At 36.0% G+C, this 23,704-nt stretch overlaps 1 protein-coding gene across 1 annotated transcript in view; it reads left to right on the forward strand.

Moving 5' to 3' along the window:
* The first annotated feature begins 903 nt into the window (after positions 1 to 903).
* The window catches only part of LOC118279366 (glucose dehydrogenase [FAD, quinone]), a 28,335-nt gene continuing 5,534 nt past the window's right edge, over positions 904 to 23,704 (forward strand). The window contains 2 exon segments of the mRNA XM_035599047.2: positions 904 to 2,066; positions 17,796 to 17,953. Of these exon segments, the coding sequence (XP_035454940.2) occupies positions 1,242 to 2,066; positions 17,796 to 17,953 (983 nt within the window). The 5' untranslated portion in view covers positions 904 to 1,241.

The following is a 23,704-nucleotide window of genomic DNA, read 5'->3' on the forward strand; positions in this document are numbered from 1 at the left end:
CAAGTCAAACTGAGAACTTTCTTTTTTGGAGTTATTTAAAAAGAGTTTAAAATTTACGGCTGGCTACAGAGTTAGCTCGTTGGCAGTTAAGAAAGGACAATAACCACTAAAAAAAATAACAAACATTCACACAATTCGCATTTATAATATTAGTATAGGTATGTACATATTATGTTGTTATCAATTTATTGTTGTTTAATTACTACCTCTATTCAAATGACATTAAGTACGATTGTCCAGTAAAAGTTGCCACTGGTCAAGGTCTTAAAGGTTTCTTAATTCCCTGAATCGGCAAAATGCTGGGTTTTTTAATATTGAAATTCCCAAGTAATGCTAACCACAAAATTCATAATTGGCTGTAGTTACCAATGATAGGTTTTTACAGTAATAGGGGCTTTTTCCACAATTTTGCAATGAAATAAAATAAACTAAAAATATCACGGTTTCCTCAATCTCACTAATTATTAATGGAGAAAAAAACTATTTTTTATGGAATAAGCCGGTAAACGAGCAGACGGATCACCTGATGGTAAGCAATCGCCGGCGCCCATGGACACTTGAAACACCAGAGGCGTTACAAGTGCGTTGTCGGCCTTTTCGGGGTTAGGAATTTAAGGGTTGTTGGGGAATCGGGGATTGGGAAGATCTAGTAGTTTTGAGTCACAGAGGGACTCTTCATCATGAGCAGCGTGCGCAGACGCGTCTGAGTACGTGAATAAACCGTTAGTTAATTTAGTAAGTCTCACGATAGTTATTATGAAATAAAATTTATAAAATGTAACAGTAATGTTCTTTAATCAAAAGTGTTTACACCAAAAGAATCTCATTGTGTCTTTTTATTTTTCTTTCACATTGTTGTATCATCATTTCTCTCCATAACCTTGTTATTTGTTTAACCAGTAACACTCATTTCGCTCATTAAAGAAACAACCAACTTCAGTGTCATTAATTAAAAATATTGACCGCAATACATAACCTAATGACAAATATAAAATAAACCAGATTAACAAAAGCGAAAAAAAGTTCGTAACTAATTACTCCGACCAATGTCACTAACTATAGCCTTACTCTCGAAATACAAACATAAATAAACGCGTTACTAATGTACTAACAAGCGTACAACTGTTAAGGACAGTTGTCGCACTCCCACTTACTGAACATAGCTCGAACGCTAACCATTGTATCGCGAGTGGTTGCACTGTACACACGGATGAGATCGCGAGTGTAGTGAAGTGTGAAAAATGTCAAACACAGTCTGGACTCCGCCTAACATAGGCCAAATCTGCCCTGAGCAGCAGGCCCCGTTGACACAATGCTCGACCACAGGATTCGTGTTTCTCTCCTTACTGACTCAACTCTACGGCCAATCAAAGGATCAACCTAAGAACGATTTTCCATCATGGGAATTACCAGCTTTTCGGGATACGAAGCCTATATCACCAGGATTTGAAGAAGTTGTCAGCCAGTACCCAGAGCCTAGTCCAGAGCTACCACCGTTAAGTTCGTCAATACAGGATACGTTTTTCACGAATAAGTTTCATAATACGTTCCATAATAAGTCGCCTTTGAGGAATTGGGAGAAAGTCACAAGGGTTCGTAGTCGTGGTCCGGGCGGTAGTCGAGGATTAACGGTGACGTCATATTTCCCTATATTTGATTTCGAAAAATTCATTAAAAAAACGGAAAGCGAGGAAGAAGAGGAATTTAACCGTAACCGTGCACGATTCGCTTTGGATAATAATAATAATGAGAAGCTAAAGGAAGACTTGGATCTTGGATCGTTTGATAGTCCTCTTTCAAAGTATCGCAGGGATAGTGACTTTGATTTTATGAAGGAGATCTTCACTGATTCTGAGCCTGAGACATCGAAGAGTGAGAAGGTTGAAATAAGGAAGATGAAGAAGATTGGCTCAAACAGACGACGAAAGAGGCAGACTTCGGAAGAGTTTGGCTCAAACAGACGACGAAAGAGGCAGACTTCGGAAGAGTTTGACTTCATAGTGGTTGGGGCTGGGTCTGCTGGTTGTGTGATTGCAAATCGTCTCTCTGAAGTGAAACAATGGAAGGTAAGTTTCTGTTAAATAAACCAGATCTTCCATCTTTTATATTTAGCTATTTACTTCCGTGTGATTTTATCCGGCTTTTGTTAATCATAGCGTGATGTTTTATAGCCTATAGAGGAAAATTCTCGATAAATTAACTATCCAGCTCAAAAATAATTATTCAAATCTAACTAGTAGTTCCGGAGATTAGCGGGTTAAAATAAATAAACACTTGAGCTTTATTTATTAGTGTAGATAAATACATCGTTACTTGTGAAGTCTAATAATACCATAGTATTATACCTATTACTGCCGCGTTGGTCGAGTGGTGGCAAGTGCGAACTGCCAGACAAGGGGTCTCAGGTTCGATTCCCGGGTCGGGCAAAGTAATGCTCGGCTTTTCAAAATAAATTTCAGTCACACTCAGTGTGGAATTGTACCCTGTGCATGGCAATAGGCTATTACTTGAGACTGATAAATCAAATGGTGAAAAGTGTGTGTACATTATATACATGCCGTAATGTGCACCTCTGCCTACCCCTTCGGGGATAAAAGGCGTGACGTTGCATATTATACCTATTCCTGATTGATTCCTCCTTGATCAAATTATAATCTAATAATATGCGTAACTACCGACAACATACAAGAGGGTTCCTAATCATTATTAAAATTAGTTCCGAGTTAAAAGAATTGAAGGTAATGCAAGATAGTATATCATCGGTATCAATTCGTATTATCAAAACGACTCATAAGATAAGTAGTGGACAGCAGTTATTTGCATGTTTCTTCGACGACTTTTTAATAGTGTAGATTAATTTAGTATGTCTCACGAAAGTTACAATAAAATAATAGTGTAGATAACTAATTTTTATTTTAATGCCCGTCTTGTGGACTGTATTAAAATAATAGACACGTATATTTTAAATTTCTTAAGGAAACAAATACTTTCAAAGACATCGATTTGAAATGTCCGGTGACATCACTTCTAGACTACATTTTATACGTAGACGTAGAAATGACGCATTTGATCCCACTCCTAAAACTTTGATTGGGTTTATCTAAGTATCTTATATGACAAAATAAAAATGCGTTTTCATAGCCTAATTGACAGACAAAATCGATCTTTAATTTTTATACCCCGTCATCATCCCTATTTACGAATTACGTAAGACATCACAATAACAATTATATCAATAAAATATTGATTGCATTGTAAAAACACTCGTATTTTACGGCCTACTAACGTTTTCACACAAAAACTTGCATGAACTTGACCGGACATATTGCATTGTTCCGACCTTGCTTCAATGGAGCAATCGCATAAAAGTTTACAGTCATTAAAATATACGTTTCACTTTCAAAAATCGATTACTTGCATTGTTGTGAATGATTAATTTATGTGTCTATATACAACTTACATACATACATACGTACGTATCATTTATAACTTTCGTGCGACATACTAAATTAATTATTATGTTATTATCGGCTTATTCACGTAAGATGCTGCTCATGAATATGAGCCTCTAGCATGACTTGAAACTAGTCGATTTCCTCATCAAACAGTTACGTGAGTAAGCCGATAACATGATAATTAATTACGTACGTATCGTTAATCCCTTTTTTGAGGGGGCGTAATCATCCAATTATTTCTACCGCCTTGGGCGAGGCGTAGGGAACATCAGACTCTTACTGACTAAAAACTACCCCGTGGCTTCTCTTGCTTTGAGCCGGGACCCCGGTAACCATTTATGCTGTCCGCAGCTCCGGATTGGGCATCAGCCATACTTGGTCCCGAGGTCCCATCTGTGGTGGTCTGGCTCTTTGAGGCGATTGGGTTTGGTTCTGGTCGGGTGGCGAGCTACCCTAAATAAATTGCTCGCCGTTCGCAGACCCGCAACATATCGTCATGCCTGTCTTTCAATAAGATAGGCAGAAATAATTGAACGTCAGATGGTACAATTCTAGCATACCCCTCACGCTCTATCTAGATACCTACATAAACAATAATCAATTAATTCATGAATGCTACTCGATTCTATTTAAACTTTTTAAAACCTTTAAAGAACCTATACCTATCAATTTAACCCTATTATAATATGTCATGATATTAACATGTGACATTATTTATTTCACCTGTTCTAGAAAAAAATGGCTAAAGTCGAAGTCAAAATTATTTATTGCAAATAGACCAAAGGCTTTCTTAGACGTGAACACAAATATTATAATATTTAAAAATGTCTATTCTGTCAGTCAATCCTCTAGTGAAGGAATTAGCTCGTTCTAAAGTGTAGATTCCGTGGAAAAGAACGAACAAGAAACTCCAAAACTATCAATGAAAAACCGCATCAAAATCCGTTGCGTAGTTTTAAAGAGTTAAGCATACAAAGGGACACAGGGAAAGAGAAAGCGACTTTGTTTTATACTATGTAGTGATGAAACATTCATTTTTCAAAATATCATCTTTTCATACATGCTAATGATTACAATGCCAATCATTCCTTACAATAAAACAATTGATACTTCTTAATGGAATGTTATAATCAAAATGACATAAAACCTTTGTATCACACGGTTTTAAAAATAATTGTAATAAAACAATCAGTTTACTCACGTGTTTACATTCTTTTCGATAATTCTGGTACATTTTTCACACCTACAAAGGTGTGAAATAAAATTCTTAAGAGATAATTTTCTCTTTGCTTTTGAAAACAATAAAATGTTTTCTATAATAATATACATTTTTACACTTATTTACATAATTATATTGTCTTTCACTGAACAGTTGGCACAGCGGCTAAATCAATTTATAAGCAAAGTCCCTGAAGTGTGGGAGAGCCATGCTTCGGCACGAATGGACCGGCTCGACCGGAGTGATACAGAAAACTGACGTGAAACAACGGTTGCGTTGTGTTTCGTTGTGTATTGAAATTCTATATTTACCACTCTGCTTTTGCCATCGTTCTCAGTTTTATGCATTTATTCAACCTACAGCACTTTTAGAACCTAGCGACAAAACTTATGTGACAAATTATTTAAAATGCTAGAAAATATTATATTAATCGTGAATTCCAATATATATCTTTATAATATGGAAGTGTTTACAGCAGTAACGACGTCACGCTATAAAATTCAGTACACTATGCAATAGATAGTGTTTTGCGCTTAAGAATTTATTACCAAACCAATAAAGCATAGCTTTATCTTCATTTATTCTTTATAATTATGACATTTAGACAATCATATTTTGTTCCGTATTTCTTTTATTGTTTATCGTTTTCTAATATCCCATGATCACGAATCCTGTATGGTACCTGTAAAGTCAACGTCAAAGTATTTATTTCATTATCATCATCATATCAGCCAATCACGCTGAAAACACTGAACGGATTTTGATAAAATTAGGTACACAGACAGGGTATGAGCTGATTTGGGTGATAGTTTATACTTTTTATACTACGGGTACGCGGGCAAAGCCACTGGTAGAAGCCTATAAGTTTAAAATGGTATACAGACATGATTATTATTGCTTTTTTTTCCAAGAATATTTTGCTAAACTGACACTGAGTGTTGCTCCATTTTCACACAGGACTTCAATTCTTTGAGTGACCCACGAATTGTCGTTTCCGATCCGAGTGTTATGTCACGTCTATGAGTTTATAAACGAACTCATATCACATGAGAAAATAGCTAGTCTTTAGTAGATACGATCGAGTCAATAGTATATAAAATAAGAAAAAATAAAACAAAAGAATATCATACTATGTGTTAAACATATGAGTCATCGTATCCTTTTTTTTTGTTTTAAGAGCATTTTAAATTACCTTTAGACACGTGAGGTTATAGTAAATCACTCTAATTGTATCAAGCATTGTACTCCGTCCGCGTTTTCAAAACACAGTAATAGATACATTTTAAACTTTGCCTACTTTATTAGATACAATGACTAAATAGTATTATAGTAATTGTATTCTTAATGTGGTAGATAAAGCTAAGTATGAGAGAGCCCGGAGCTGCGGACTACCTAGCGGGTTTACCGGGGCTCCGGCTCGAAAAGCAGGCGTAGGAACGGGGTGGTTTTTAGTCAGTAAGAGTCTGACACTCCCTCCCGCCTCACCCACGGCGGGAGAAGTCATTGGATGATTTTCCCCCTCAAAAAAAAAAAGAAAATGAGTCTGACACTCCCTCTCGGCTCGTCCAGAGTGGGAGAAGTCATTGGATTATTTTCCCTCCTTAAAAAAATATAGGCGAGCCATCATTTGGCACGAATGGGCCGGCTCTATCGAAGTGATACCACGCTGACCAAAAGCCTCTTCACGGAAAAGATTTTAACATTAATCACCACGCTTGCTCAATGCGGGTTGGCGATTTCAAACTTATAATTAGATTTTGAGCTGAGGTTTCCTCACGATGTTTTCCTTCACCGCTTGTTAGTGGTGTCTAAATAATTTTAGAAAGTACATATAACTCGGAAAATGTCGCATTGGTACTTTGCTATAGTATGCATGCATGTAAGTGTGGGAGAGCTTTACTTCGGCACGAATGAGCCAGCTCGACCGGAGTGATATCACGGCCTCGCCGAAAACTGTCGTGAAACAATGCTTGCAAACCGATAAATTCCTAACCCCCAAAATGCCGACAACGCATTTTTAACGCCTCTGGTGTTCCATAAAAAAAAAATGAGAAGCGAGCGTAACATACCTATTAAGGCCATGTTACAAGTCTTTAAAAATCTAGATTATATGCATCGACTAATTACTGCCTTACTCCGATTTGAACCCATTTATCAAACAATGTTAATAGATCATCAACATCAGTTATTAGACTATAACGATTTCCCACTTGACCGCTCTTCAACCTTGATCCCATCAGTTTTCTCTATGAATCAATAATTATAATAAAAACGATATTTACTACGATAAAAAACTGCCGACGTCAGCATGCCATAATTGTTAATCGATTTACAGCTTTGTTATTTCGTAATATGACTTAAAATCTGTTAAAAAGAAGTCTGCATAATTATACACTAGCTGTATCATTCTATTCATCATCAATAGTCCATGATAGTCCACGATCGGACTATGGGCCTCCTCTACATAATGTGCCAAAGGGTAGATGACAAATTTTTGTTTTAATGTCCATCTTGTAGATTTTTTTAAAACATCTAGAGATAAATACGTTCAAAACTTAGAAGATATTAATTTGAAATATCGCGTGACGTCACTTGTAGGTTTCATACGTAGAAATTACATATTAGCTCCCACTCCTAAACTTTGGTTCGTTTTATCCAAATATTATCTTATAGGATTTTCTCCTATGTCTTGGATGCGTTTACAAACATACAAATTCACATACACATGACACCCAGACCCGAAAACACAATTTGTGGATTAAACAAAGAGTTGCTCCGTGCAGGAATCAAACCCGCTACACGTTGCACGGCAGCCAGTTTCTCAGCCACCGCAGTCAAACTATTATAACGTACTAATGCATGAAATGCAAAAATTCAATCAATTTGCAAACATTTCCATAAGAATATTAAAACAATCGCCGAGAAATCTACATCAGCTATAAGGTGACCAATTAAAAATGCAACACAGTGTAATTATGTTGAGCAAGTCTTGCGAAAGTATTGCAATGGCCCGTACACTGGAGTGCATTGTGACGAGATCGTAAAAAAAAATTCGAACGTATTTTTTGTAAACTGGATTCGAGTGAATTTATAAAAGTTGGCCTGCATATAATTTCTTCGAGAAGGGTCATTTTGGAATTATATAATGTAAATGGTGACTTTAAACTGGTTGAATGGATGTGCAATTTTTTAAAAGGTACGAAATGTTTGGTTCAAATCTAGATTAGTAAAAACATGACCAATTTATAGCTTTTTAAAATTCGTAAAACAAGAAAAAGAGAGATGATTTCTCCATCATGTTTTTTTTTCGACTGCACGGTTGGCGCGGTAGCTGGGCAACCGGCTGCCGCGTAACGTGTAGCGGGGTCGATTCCCGCACGGAGCAACTCTTTGTGTGATTCACAAATTGTTGTTTCGGGTCTGAGTGTCATGTGTATGTGAACTTGTATGTTTGTAAACGCACCCACGACACAGGAGAAAATGCTAGTGTGGGGCAACGTTTGAAAAAAAGAAAAAAAAAATAATAACAAAAAAACAAACTGATTAAAATTTTAATCGAAGTATCAACCATCTGTATAATGTAATCTAAATCTGTACAACCATTTCAGCATTAAATACTAACAAACATACATACATCTAAACATTTGCATAAAAAGTATTAATCACAAACTAACAATGAATTACTTAGTCACAGGCACAAAATTACAAAATAAATTCCTGGCCATTCACAAAGCAATTAAATTTATCTTTTATAGCGTCCTTTACTTGCATGACACGTAACTTTTTAAGCACTAAAATGCATTTAAAAAAGTAATTAAACAATCACTTAGTTGCCTCATCCGCCATCTTTGTTACATTGACCTTGACAACCGTTGCTATGGAAACGGGATCAACAAAAAAAGTGTTTCGCAATTTGACATTGGTTTAAAAGTGATCTCTGTTCGATTTGATTTGTGATATATTTTTTTTTTATTTGAAGGTGTGAATAATTAAAATGGTTATGGTGTACTTTTGGTTTAGTGGTTAAGTGAGTAACGGGCAGTAGGTTTCATTCCCGGGTGTGGATAAAAATTGTAAAGAGTTTTATAGGACTCACTTTAATTTCTTAACTTTTTGTTTCAATTTTGATAACAAAAAAATATTAAATAGAAAAAAAAATACTTTGAAGTAATAACATTAAAGTATATTTTCTAAAATAGTACTTGTAGCAATTAGGTTAAAAATGGTCAAAGTCAAAATTATTTATTTCAAATACACCGAGAAGGCACTTTTGAACGTCAAAGCAAATATTACAATATTATGTTAAAAAATCTAAATGTCTGTCTATCGGTCATTCAGTAGTTTAAGTACTTCCATCTACATACATACATAACCTCACGCCTGTCTCCCATGGAGATAGACAGAGACAATTGAACGTCAATTGCTACGATTCTTACATACCTCTTCGCTTCATCAACAGTCATCAGTCTATGCTCGTTGGTTAAGTATAATTGATTGTGATGTAGCAAATTAAATAACTACAAAATGTTAAAAACCTTAAATTAATTTCAACTTTAATGAAAGATGGGATAGCTTGAGGTGCTGGTTTGTTTGGTACTTCTATCAACCCCATCGAAGATTAACAAGCGTTATAATATGAAAGTAAGACGTAGATATTTGAAAGCATAATCTAACAATAGCTAAAGAAACTAGAGATCGTAATTAACAAGAAATAAAGACACAATGATAATTGCAATAATAGACAGACATCTTCATTCAATCAAAGAATTTCACGGGAATTAGTTGCAAAAACCATTTAATGGATAAAATACCGTAAGATTGTAATCTTATGAGCTATTTTTGGTTAACTAGCCTGTGTCAACGTTCTTAGTTTGTTTTTTTTTTTTTAATGCAATGAGTCGACGTTTAGCCATTATTTCGCCTGGTCTTAAGCCATGCTGCGGCCTACGATGGAGCATGCTTGCCCATAGGTAACCTTCGTGGTATTTAATATATTCCAGTATCTAATACATAATCAGATGTGTACCAAATATAGCTCAGTTAGCTGACGCGTTACAAGTGCGTTACTTTCGGGGTTAAGAAATTGAAGAGTTGTTGGGGAATCAGGGGTAGGAAGGGTGTTATTTGGGCCTCTGGTCACCTCACTCACATAACGCAAGCGTTGTTTCGTGTTTTGCGTCGGTTTTCTGTGAGGTCGAGGTATCACTCCGGTCGAGCCGGCCCATGCGTGCCAAAGCATGGCTCACACTTAAACTTCCGGTCCCTAGTTTTTTAAGGAGTTTGTAAATCTTTAGGTTTTTTAAAACGTTATTAGTTCTATTCTATTTTATGCCTTCCTGACTTTAACTATCACTCCTTTTAGTTGGAATTAACATTGACTATCTTGTTCATAATTCACACATTCCTAACAACATATTGTCGTAATACTCCCAACACCACATAAAAAGCTATCATGCACAGCTATAATAGGAAACGTACAATACACAAGAACGAGTGAAACTAATTCTCAGGTGATATAGCAAATTGAATTACTACAAAATCGCTAAAAACGGTAAATTAATTTCAACTTTAATGAAAGATGATAGGGTATAAAATCTATTGGACTGGTTAGGATAGCTTGAAGTGCTGGTGGGTAAAGATATATAAAACAATGGAACAGTCTTTGAGTGAAAAAGTTTAACAATTGTAAGTACGCTTTGGCTAATAGAGTTTCGTTTTAAAGTTTGTATCTTCTTGTGATAGAAAGTTATTAAGTAAAAGTGATATGTTTTATATCAACCAGTTGTTGTTCTTAGTAAAATAGATGAGTATGAGATTTTTGGTTCAAACTTCTCATCAGAAAAAAGATTTTTAGTACAACCAGATTTTCTTTTACTTTGGGACAAACGAACACGACCGCTACTGCTGCAACTCCTGTAAGCTAGGATATACAGTAGATACAACCATGAACATACCGAAATACCGGCGCGTCCTCGGAAAGATTCACTGTTAAGGATTCCGCAATGAAATAAATCAGAAGATATTATTAGAGAAAAATAAAGAGAGATTTGGAGTCTGTGTCAAAAGATTATACTTTATTTTTTCGTCTATAGAACCGCCTAAGACATTACATATTTGGCAGCGACCAGAGAGCGTTTGTCAGCGTAGATGAACTTGAACATTTAGAACTGCGATTTCTAACCCTTAGGGCCATATTTCATTGAGACACCACAGTGGCGCACCTGGTCGCCGCTACCAAAAAATGTATACAGCTCTATAGAGAGTTACTCACCTGGTATCCGCTTGGTTGAGCAACCAATCTGGCGGCGCGACCAGTTTGGACGCCAGTACTTAGAGGTCCATCTTGATACTGTCGTAGTGTGGTGTAGGGACACTGGTGTATTTTATGGATGGTATCTAGTTTGGTAGCTTACAAACACCACGGTCACTGTGGCCAGCCACGCCACCGTGGTGTCCCGGTGAAATATAGCCCTTAAGCTAAGCGTGGCGCGGCTGGTGGTTATGGCAAAACATTCGAAAGAAATCGTGACTAAGTTAGTAAATAATTGTCCTTTAGTTAAAATTATCAGTTCACGATCCTATCACAACAGAATTCCACTAACTGAAACCACAACAAAATACTATCGAAAGTATAAATCACTATTGCAAAGTCGAGACAAGAAACAACAAAGTGCATACTAATAAATTAACATTAAGCAAGCGAATGGCGGTCGACTGTTCGTTTAGTACTTCAATGGCGATAGAAACCCTAAGATAAATAACTAGGAAATTAGATAACGAAATCAAATTGGTCCTTTGTTACTTGGATATCTAGTTAATTGAAATTTGTTCTTGATTTGACTTCTCGACTGTTGTTATCTGAGATACAATAAAAAATATGTCTTGTGGTAATTGAATTAAGGTCTGGTAGACCAGGGGTTAGTCTTGACCGCTAGCACAAATGCCTTTTTTGAAAGGTAAAATCATCTAATGACGTCTCCTGCCGTGGGCCAAGCGAGAGTGTCAGACTCTTACTGGCTAAAAACCACCCCGTCCTTACTCCTGCTTTTTGAACCGAAGCCCCGGTAACCCGTTCGGCAGTCCGCAGCTTTGGGTTGGCACAAAGACTTGCAAACTGACTTATATCAATTGAAAAACTGCCTCATCAGTGAATTAATAGAAACGTTACGATGACCAAAAACATGTAGGTATCAATCTGGTGTTAACAACCACATAATTATTTAGAAAGTCTATAGTATTATTAGTAGTATTCGAATATAGACCTTAAAATAGTCACTTTTAGAACCATATTTATCTACACATACTAAGAACAAAAACCAATGAATATCTAACAGGAAATTTTCTGTCAATAAGCCTACAGACATGAAACGAGCAGACACTAAATGTAATGATAATGGCCATGTTAATTTGCACATTAATGACTTGATCCCAATCTCTTAATGGCAAGATTCTAGAACAATTTACTCTTAGTATCCATTTGGATTCTGATAACATGTTTTCCTGAATGGACTATTTGAATTGAATTCAGAAATCGTCCCTTTAGAGTGCTTTTCCACCAGAGATGTCCTATGTAGGTATGCTACGAAGATGTAACAGCTAAGCTGTGAAACTATGTGACCATTTCCACTGATACTAAGCTATGTAGCTGCGCGGGAAAGATGCGCTGCTCGAGTACCGATATACCAAGTAGGGAAGCCATCTATAACACGCATCTCTCCATATAAAAATGCATAACTTACCTGAATCCATTCCCTCCAGTGCTAAGCTATGTGTACCGATGAATATGATTGGTGGAAGCCAAACGCATACACAGCAACGTAGCATAGCACATCTCGGGTGAAAAAGTACCCTGAGACCGTGTGACGTCTGGTGAAGTCGCTGGTACCTTGTGTATGTCCAAAAATAGGAAAATATCGATCGGATTTTGTTCTTTCTAATTATTATTATGCTTGACAGTTCCTTGACAAAAACTATTAGCTAAATTGTTCTGAAATGATTCGGAACAACCAATGTATGCAAGTGTAACCATGAAATAAATTAAAAAATTAATAGCAAATATCTAATGTCTGAGGACTTAGTACGAGTTCATTCGTTTCGTACGGCGTTCGGCGCTCTTATTGGTCGGTTCATTAAGAGCTGGCCAATCAGAGCGCCAGACACGGTTTCGTTTCGATCTCGTTCATTTAAGACAATCTAGTACTAAGGTTATTGAACTACAAATTTTAATTTAATGGTCTCAATTGCAAAGTCTGATTGTAATTAATTTCGTTGATTAAGGAAGTTACAAAGTTTGCGTATAGTTTTTATAGAAGTAATAGCTTAGCTGTGAAACTATATGACCGTTTCCACTGATATTAGGCTATGTAGCTGTGCGAGGAAGATTTGCAGCTCGAATAGGCAATGTATCGATAGTAGCATAGCAACATAGCACATCTCTGGTGGTAAAGCACCCACACAGTTTGTTTGGATGTGTGTCCGTCAATTACGCTGAAACTACTGAACGGATTTTGATGAAATTAAGAATAAAGACAGGGAACGAGCTGACTGGTGATTGGATGGAACCGTTTATCTCATGGAATCGCGTGCGAAACCACTGGCAGAAGCTATTTTTTTTTAATGGGACAAGCCCACCGCTTCCTCCCTTACCGCTACAACTCCTGTAAGCCAGCATCTACAGTAGATACTACTGGTAGAAGCTAGTTGACTAACTAATAAATTCCAAGTAACTGTGATTTCAATTCAATTTACCTAAGAGAGAAAACGATAAATAATTAAATTAATATTTCCATGAATACAAAAGTTTCAGCTGCGAATTTGTACATGCAGAGATTTCTAACAAAGAAAACATTGGAAACGTAATTAGAATAAATTCAGTTTGAAAACAAGCGACGTAATTTGAAACTATAAAGCCTCTACCATTGGCAAGATAGTCGAGAGTGACATAAAACACTCATATACGTGACACAACTATATTTCATTAACAAGTTTCATTAAAGCAATTAAATTCTTTAATAATGTGTTTCTCACACACATCACATCAACAGCCTATAAGTGGCCACTGCTGACCAAATACCTCTTCTCACATGGAGAAGGTTTAAACATTAATCACCACGCTTCCTCAAGATTAGCGGTTTCAAACTCATAATAAGAAATTATAACGATTTTCCTTCATAATTTTTGTCAGTGGTGTGTAAATAATCTTAGAAACTACATAATATAATGCGGAATAAGTCATATAAATACTTACTATTGATAGGTTTCTAACCCGCTTTGTCATGCATGACAAGTGGACATCGCGTTTTACTGACTGAACTTTTAAATAATACATTGTTTACAAAGTTATGGAAAAATGCATAACAAACATGTCTATTTATAACAAATCTAAGATATTTACATACATACATAATCTCACGCCTGTCTCCCATGAAGTAGATAATGGAACGCCAATTGCTACGAATCTTACATACCTCTTTCGCTTCATCGACAGTCATCAGTCTTTTCATGCATGCTCGTAAGATATAAGGGATAGACAGAGAAGCACATTACGGCAGGTAATGCCGCTGTACAATGTACACACACTTTTCATCATTTGTGTTATAAGTCCCATGTAATAGGAGTGAGCTTATTGCTATATACTGGGCACAATTCCAGACTCCGTGCTACTACTGAGAAATTTTCGAAAAAGCCCAGCAGTACTTTGCCCGACCCGGGAATCGAACCGGAGACCTCTTGTCCGGCAGTCGCACTTGCGACCACTCGACCAACGAGGCAGTCTAAGATATTTGTTACAACAAAAACACATTCCTCTCTTTACATCAACCATATCACTATTTCCATCGTTCTATTATCCAACTACACATATCTACCGAACAAAGTTTATACGAGTAAAACCGCCAACAGTTTCGAGTAGAACTTTTAACAACCATGGTAGGGTCTGGATGTACGTAAAATGAAAATATAAACAAGTTTCATTTATGAGAGGCACGGCTGGCTTGGCAGCCAATTAATATAATTCTGATAGTTTAGATCCAATCAAACTTTTCAACGCGCGATGGGTAATTTTATTCAAGAGTAATTCTACCCCGGTCAGTTTATTCCATTTTTTGACTACGTTAACTGTGTAATCGGGTTGTGTTCGATTTTTATGGCATTATGTTCCAATATTGTGTTGTATTGTATCGTATTGGATTACATTTTCATTTGCAGCTGCAACCTGAATATTGGAGAAAGTGATTCTGCTTTTTTTTCGTTTGTTTTTTGTTTTTACGAGTACCAATGTGTTATTTTGTAGGGTTTTAACAGATTGGTAGTTAGTACTGATGGTGTCTCTATAGTGATTTTTATAGTATCGTATTATTTTGAATTTGAAACCTTTTTACTATGTTTTTTTATCCAAAGTCTTCTGCCGCTTTGGGTGAGGCGAGATGGAGTGTCAGACTCTTACTGTCTAATAACCACGCCGTTCCTACTCCTGCTCGTCGAGCCGGATCCCCGGCAACTCCTTAAGTCTTCCGTGTCACCGTATCGGGCTCTACGGGTATCATAACGTATCGGACATCCGCCCTACTGGGCCCCATCTGTGGTGGTCTGATGTATCTTTAAGGCGAGCGCAGAATGCGACGCGATGTACGCTCGAGTCTGGTTTTGGTCGCATAGAAACTTCAGTTATCTCTTTATAGAACAATAATTGTTGCCATCATTTGCCGGATAGATGACTAACATTTATTATGAGACTTTTTCTATTTGTTATATATAAACTATTGATTTATATAACATACCTTGCCATGTGACACATAGTTTCTCAGTGAAATCACAAAGACATTGGAAATATTTTTGACTTAAAACATAGATGATTATAATTATTAGGTATGTTATCGGCTTACTCACGTAACTGTTTGACGAGAGAGCAGAAGCGCGACAATCACCGCGTCGTGTCGTGTGACACGGAATGCTGCTCATGAATATGACTCTCTAGGCATGGCTTGAAACTAGCCGAGTACCTCGTGAAACAGTTACGCGAGTAAGCCCATGCATGAGTAGCATGATTGTTCGTGATTCACCAGTTGTGTGTTGTGATTTTATATCCGTTGTTCTGCGCCTTAAGATGTCATTTCTACGTATTTTTACCGCCGAATCTTCTATCTGAGTCATCTACTTAAAATATTAAATGTCGTAGTGGTCCGGAGGTTTAAGATACCCGCTTCCCATGCATGAGAGTGCGGGTTCGAAACCTACCAACGGCAAGTACCAATGTGACATTTTCCAAGTTACCTATATGTACTTTCTAAGATTATTTAGACACAACTGACAAACGGTGAAGGAAAACATCGTGAGGAAACCTGGGCTTATAATTTCGAATTATAAGTTTGAAATCGCCAACCCGCATTGAGCAAGCGTGGTGATTAATGCTTGATGCGAGAAGAGGCCTTTGGTCAGCAGTAGCAGCAGTATTAGTATGTCTCACGAAAGTTACAATAAAATTAAAGATTATTTTTACGTAAAACAGCTAGATACTTGGTTTGTGTCTCCAAATGTTGAATGAAAGACAAAACTGAGCTCAGACAAAATTACTAATAGAAAGTAAAAAATCTGAATTGTAAATTTTATTGTCTTCATAAACATGGCTACTAAAGATGTTCAATATTATTATGAAGTTGAAGTTACATAGTTGACCTACATTAAAATTTATGAGGAGCAAGGTCCTTAATGTGATAATATCTTGTAAACGTAAAATACTGACCGAATCGACCCAAGAGGCAATTCCTTTGGAACTATAGTCGAAGATCCCACAGACTACAGATCTTTCTTTTTTTCTGACGGACAAAACATATTGTGATTAGCTAGTAAAAGATTGTACAGTGAATGTATACATACCTGCTAGCTTAGAAGAATATTAATGACACTTGATATTTAGATATAAAATGTTTAAGTAATCGATTTATAAAATAATCTACGAAATATAACAGAAGAAGATATCTTCTGTCGGTAGATATTTTTGTCAGTAGTATCTAATATATAAAATTTTCGTGTCACAGTTTTCGTTGCCATACTCCTCCGAAACGGCTTGACCGATTTTGATGATTTTTTTTGTGCTTATCCGGTATCTATGAGAATCGGCCAACATTTATTTTTCATCCCCCTAAATGTTAGGGGTAGTACAACCCAATTTTTTTTAATTTTCCGCGGACGAAGTCGCGGGCAGAAGCTAGTTAATTTCTAATAATTGAAATTATACGTAAAAATTAGAGCTCACACTATGAATACAATTTTTGTGTATCTGTAGCCCATAGTACTTTAGATTGGCTGACGATCTAAGCTAATAGGCTATCATATATGTACATTGTGTCCATCAGAATATAAGTAACGTCTGGGGGCTCCGAAATGTCGGACTAAGTCTGCGGCCCAAAATAAATCTTGCCAAACATAAAATATTTCAACGATTCTTCATGCACATCAATATGGTATGGTAATAATCATACGGTAATATTTTTCTCTTAGAAAATCGAAGTTTTTTTCGTTTATGCTGACTCGTATATGATTCACTGGCACCCGTTTCTGTAATGCTCGTATTCTTTGAGTTTATATTGGTTTTATTAAAGGGTAATCAAGTAAGATGGGTTTTATTTCACGATTTGGTTAAGATTATTGTGAATAGTGGTTTAGAGAGTTATAATCGTACATGAGTAACGACCTTTTAATAAATATCACATCGCATCACATCAACAGCCTATAAGTGGCCACTGCAGACCAAAGGCGTCTTCTAACACGGAGAAGGTTTGAGCATTAATCACCACGCTTGCTCAATACGAGTTAACAATTTCAAACTTATAATTAGAAATTATAAGCCGAGATTTCCTCACGACATTTTCCTTCACCATGGTATCTAAATAATCTTAGAAATACATATATAACTCGGAAAAAATCGCATTGGTACCAGTCGCTGGAAGATTTCGAACTTGCACCCTCATTCATGAGAAGCGAACGTCTTAAATCCTCGAGGCACCGCAACATTTTTTTTATTTATCTATCGAGAAGCAAATAGTTTTCCAATGTGTGTAGAAAGAACTTCTAAAACAATTAAATCAGGAATTACACTTACCTATATTTCTATTCTTCTGCAGGTGCTGTTAATAGAAGCTGGTCCAGAAGAACCTGACATTACCAGCGTCCCATCATTCGCACCAGTTCTGGGTAGATCTAGCATTGACTGGAATTACAGGACACAGCCAGAAGAAATGACTTGCAGAGCTCAGAGGGGACAGACTTGCGCTTGGTTGAGGTATGTAGCCTTTTAAAGAGATTATACTTTCCATCAGGGGGCCTACTCCGGTTCTCGAATGCGAAGTTCCGTTTAATCTTCGGCCGTAAGTTTTATTGTTGTACTAATAGAATTACTTGAAATAACGTTTTATTTTAGTTTCATATCAAAACCTATCCTATTTGTTTATATTCATTTCATTCGTTAATTTCGGTTCATGAATGTTCGTAATAAATAGAATTGTAGTATGCAATGTGCGAAGTTTTTTCGTTCATTCGTTGAATTAGAGGAGGCCCCCAGGTTTTGCAGGATTTAGTAGTCAAGTGCTGCAGATGCGACGTGAAGATATAATCATGAATGTTATGTCTCTGTCTACTGCATTGAGGTGACTAAAGCTCAGGGCAACGAATTCAATAAAGAATGGTGTATCATTTAAAGTCAGTCAAACACGTGTGATGATTTTCATAATCAGAGGACTTAGTACACTTTTGTTTTACGTTTAACAAGAGCGTGTTCTGCGCTCTGATTGGTTGGTTCATTCGAGCCGGCCAATTAGAGCACCGAACGCGCTCTCGTTTCGATTTTGTTAAACGTAAAGCAAACTTGTTCTAAGGATACTGAATGTAACATGCATTCAAGTAGAGATTTTTTTTCAGTGTAGTTCAGAACGATATATTCTGATAATTCTCGTATGTTAGTAGTTTTATACTCAATTTACCAACGAAATAGCCGTCAGACGTCTACTAGCCACAATTTAAAATTTATGACAAGCAAAATGGAATAATTAAAGTTTTAAATGGAAGAAAACTGTCTTAATATTTTCATGAAATGTTAAATTTAATTAAAATTTACTGCGAAAGGTTTCGCTATTGCAGACAAGAGAGAGATGAAATAAGTGCTTGATACTGTGAAATACAAATTATTTGTTTATTTTGTAAAGGTCGCAGTGTAACAGCAAGTTGTTTTAAGGCTTTGTGTTCTACGAATCCAAAATTACACGAAATGGTAATTTCATCGATTGAACTGGAAATTTATCTTTGCTAACAAATTCTGTTTATTTATTTATTTTTAATAGTATCGTATCGTCACGCCGTTTTATCCCCGAAAGCAAGGTAAAGGTGTAGATTACTGTACGTAATGCCATTGAGCAATTTATATCCACTTTTCACAATTTGTGTTATAAGTCCCATGTAATAGAGGATGAGCCTATTACTATATACTGGGTACAATTCCAGGCTCAGTCAAAAATGCGATTGGCGGTAAAGGAGTCTAGGGTTCGATTCGGTCAGGCAAATCACTGCTGGGCATCTTTCAGCTTTTCTACAATTTCTCAGTAGTAGCACGGGATCTGAAATTGTGCCCAGTATATGGCAACAGGCTCACCCCCCATTACATGGGTCTTTACACAAGGTGAAAAATAGGTATACATTGTACAATGGCATTACGTGCCTAAATGTGCATCTCTGCCTACCCCTCCGGGGATAAAAGGCAGTACGATACCTTCTAACAAAATAAATCCTCTTCATTATTATTCTAATCAATCCTGGTATTAAATAAACGCTACTTATTGCTTCACATAAAGATTAGGATTATCGTTAATAATACATAGCAATGGGCATTTAGAATTAAATTGTAACGAGTGTAATGTCCTGCGAAGTAGATAACCTCTGGTTTTGAATGAATTATTGGGAGAAATGAAATCCATTGAGGGCTGGTTTAGGTAATATTCTGTTAAATATCATTGTAAAGGATGTTGTACAGTCAGTCTGCTAATGATGATGATAAAGTTAATTTTACAAACAAATTATTTTATTTTTCTCTTTAAACTAATATTATAGATCGACATTTTTGATCACATATTTGTCGTTATACTAAGATATCTCCAGCAAAAGGAGGTTTGTGATAATTTATTTAAGAAAATATTATAGCATGGTTGCGTCATAAACAGAAGACGTCAGGTTTAACATGTAGTCCTCAGTCCGTCAAAAATTTATTGCCATTTTAGGTATTGCAAAGTGCAAGCGAGCTGCATATTGCTTGCAAAAACTATAGGCGTATCTTTAGTTTTAGTGTCATATATATTAGTTATCTATTACAGTCCAATTTCATAATTATATTACAGCTACCTTCTATTACATAATATATGGAACTGATAACATAACCGACAACAGATCATCTTAGCCCTTCCGGGAACAAACAGGTATCATACAATGTAATGCTACTAATTAATTTTGACATTACAGTGGCCGTGTTATGGGGGGATCCAGTGCTATTAATTATGTGGTATACATGAGAGGTAATAAAAAGGATTATGACCAGTGGGCCGCACTCGGTAATGAAGGTTGGAGTTATCGAGAAGTGAGTAAAACATTAGGAACAGGATCATTTGAAACTTATAAGACATACCTTAACGCATAATTCATATAAAGTCTAATATCGCATGGCAGCTTAAAATCGTAATCAGTTTGCTACACAAAATACATATTCCCATACAAAGCAAAACATTTATTTATACATTTTTCCTTGAGTTGATTTTTTGTTAAAGTTTTCTTTTATTTTTAGGTTTTATATTACTTTAAGAAATCCGAGAACAATCAGAACATTGAGGCCAAAGATATCGACCACCACGGAGTGGGAGGCCCTCTAAATGTAGAAAGATTTGCTTACACCGATCCAAACGTTGTGATGCTTGTAAAAGCGTTTCACGAGAAAGGCCTACCATTGGTCGATTTTAATGGTAATAAGCAAATAGGAACTATGACAACTCAAACAACAACAAAAGATGGTAGACGAGTATCAGCTAATGATGCATTCATTAAACCTATTCGGAACAGAAGGAGAAATCTCACCATACTAACAGGTGCTCAAGTAACAGAAGTAATATTCAAAAAGAAGGTAGCCATCGGAATCCGCTATGTCAAAGAAGACGTAATATATGAAGCATATGTCTCTAAAGAGGTAATTATTAGTGCTGGGGCATTAAATAGTCCTAAAATCTTAATGCTGTCAGGCATTGGACCAAAAGAAGATTTAGACGAAATGAAAATACCAGTTATAATGGATTTAAAAGTCGGATATAATCTACAAGACCATGTAACAACAGAAGCTGTTTTGATGGGACTAACAAATATGACGTCAACACTCCTACCAAAAAAAGAGTTTTTAAAAACTATAAGCAATTTTGCAAAATTCGGAAAAAAGTTTGACGAAATTTCTGCTACTGGTCCTTTACAAGTTACTGCTTTTTATAGAACAAAATTTGCTGGAAATGATAAAACCATTCCTGATATACAATTCCATTTTGATGGCAGAAACAGAAGAGATTTTTACTTGGATCCTCCTACATACTTAGCTACAAACATTTTTCCGTTTTCTTCATACGACAGTATAAACGTCAGACCAATTCTCCTACAACCAGCAAGCAGAGGATACCTTACACTAAACCGGACTAATCCAGTTTTTGGCCAGCCATTAATTTACCCACGATTTTTCACTGTGAAAGACGATTTAGACACTTTGGTAGCAGCGTTAAAGTACGTCGTCAAATTGGAAAAGACGAAAGCATTTAAAGAAAATAATGTTAAGTTTATACGAAGAAGAGTTGAACCATGTAATGATCATCCTTGGGGAACTATTAAGTACTTCTCTTGTGTTCTTAAAAGTTATACTGGGACGATATATCACCCAGCAGGAACGTGTAAGATGGGGCCACGACACGATGAAAATGCTGTAGTTGATGCTAGACTGAGAGTGTATGGTGTACAAAATTTAAGAGTCGCTGATGCGTCAATCATGCCTCATATTGTAAGAGGCAATACAAATGCGCCCTGCATGATGATCGGAGAGAAAGCCGCTGACATGATCAAAGAGGATTGGAATGTTGTCTTTTTCGAATCATTAGCGCGAAAATAGTTAGTAGCAAATTTTGTTAATGTAAGTTAAATGGAAACTACACTTTAATTTAGGTACAATGTACAGACAGCCTTAGGAGATATAGGGAGCGTTTTAGTATCTAAAACCTAGTACAATGATATATACAGGCGATAATGGCAGACTTATGACAACGAGTGTCTTATTATCATTCAACCTTTTTGTCTTAATAGTTCTTTCGTATCTTCGTAGGCCTTTTTTAGATTGTGAAAGACTATCGCTTCATGTGTATTTTGTTCACCAAAGATTGTCAATGAATTGTGTAATATTGGATATTGGTATTTCGAATAGCATATACCACTGAGCTGGATCTCATGCTACATATAAAGTTTTCATTCGATTATTTCAAACTATTGTTCAGTGATTACATCAAAACATGTTTTTATGAGTAAGAAACAGAATTTGACTTAAAAGCTATAAAAACTGAGATCAGTATTGGCACCGTAAGACAAAAATAAGAAAATAGAACAAGAACAAGGTCGAATAAATAAGGGTACACCTCATTCGAAAATAGTTTGTGTTTCTTGTTAATCAAGGTTTATTTTCTATTACAAAGGTTCTTCCTCATTTTTACTGAGAAGTCTTAATCTAGAGATTTTTTACGTTTATATTTCTGCCTAGCTATTTTTAAATAGAACAATTCGTTGTTAATAATAAAAATAAAAAAAGATTGCCAAAGAATTTGTGAGTTTAATTTTGTTAATTAATCCTAAATCCCCCTTCTATTAACCGAAAGAGATTATAAGGAATGGTAAGTCAAAGAATAAAATTGGTATTTTTAGAAAAAGGTTCGTATTTACTAGGCAACATTTGATGCGCGGCCTGAGGACCAAAATCTTGCTCTACTTTACCTGTTAAAAGCAGAGCGGAAGTTTTGTTCAGCAAAGATGTTTATCTACACACAATTATGTCGCCAGGAAAACTAATGATGAGCATCATGTATCAACTCAACCATATTAGATGCTCAACTACATGTTGCACTGAAACATACAAAAACGTGCAAGTGATGTTGCATGTCGACTAGCAACACAGCAACATTACCCAAAATGTTGACCGTCAAATATCGGTTGGCGCGGTGGCTGGGCAACCGGCTGCCGCACAACGTGTAGCGGATTTAATTCCGATACGGAGCAACTCTTAGTGTGATCCACAAATTGTTGTTTTCTGGTCTGGGTGTCATGTGTATGAGAACTTGTATGTTTGTAAACGCAGCCACGACACAGGATAAAATCCTAGTGCGGGACAAAGTTTTATTTGAAAAATGTAGCTGATCTGTTGTTGCCTAGTGAATACGAAGCTTCTTCTATCGAAGTATCTTAGAATCTTAGATTTTGTTAGTAGAAGAAGTAATTTATGTTGTATACGTATTACTAAATGTTTTTGGGCTTTCTAACTTTACGTAATGTGTTTAGAATTTAGAATACGTGTCGTATTTACAAGTATATTGCAGGTAAGATGTAGAAGTATCAGTTTGAATTGTTTAGTGTTTTACTAATTTTGTCTATTGTCGTAGCACGTTTGTTATTCTATTGTACTGATTATTTTATTGTTCATTAATGTGCATAATAAAAAGAAGTTTTTGATGAATTTCAGAGATGACATTTTTATAGCTTCACAAATACCTTCAATAGAGGATCGACCGATAGACAGACATTTTTATTTAATTTTATATGCTTTGCTTTGACTTTTAAAGGTGCCTTCCAGGTCTATTTGAAATAAATAATTTTGATTTTGACTAAACATTTAATGAAACGTGATTTTTCAATGAATTTCGTAACTTTTATTGTAAATCGTTGTATTAAGATCCTATGCTTTTTAAACTATTTCCATTGTCAATTACCT

This window comes from Spodoptera frugiperda, chromosome 14, assembly GCF_023101765.2.
Source record: "Spodoptera frugiperda isolate SF20-4 chromosome 14, AGI-APGP_CSIRO_Sfru_2.0, whole genome shotgun sequence".
NCBI lineage: Eukaryota > Metazoa > Arthropoda > Insecta > Lepidoptera > Noctuidae > Spodoptera > Spodoptera frugiperda.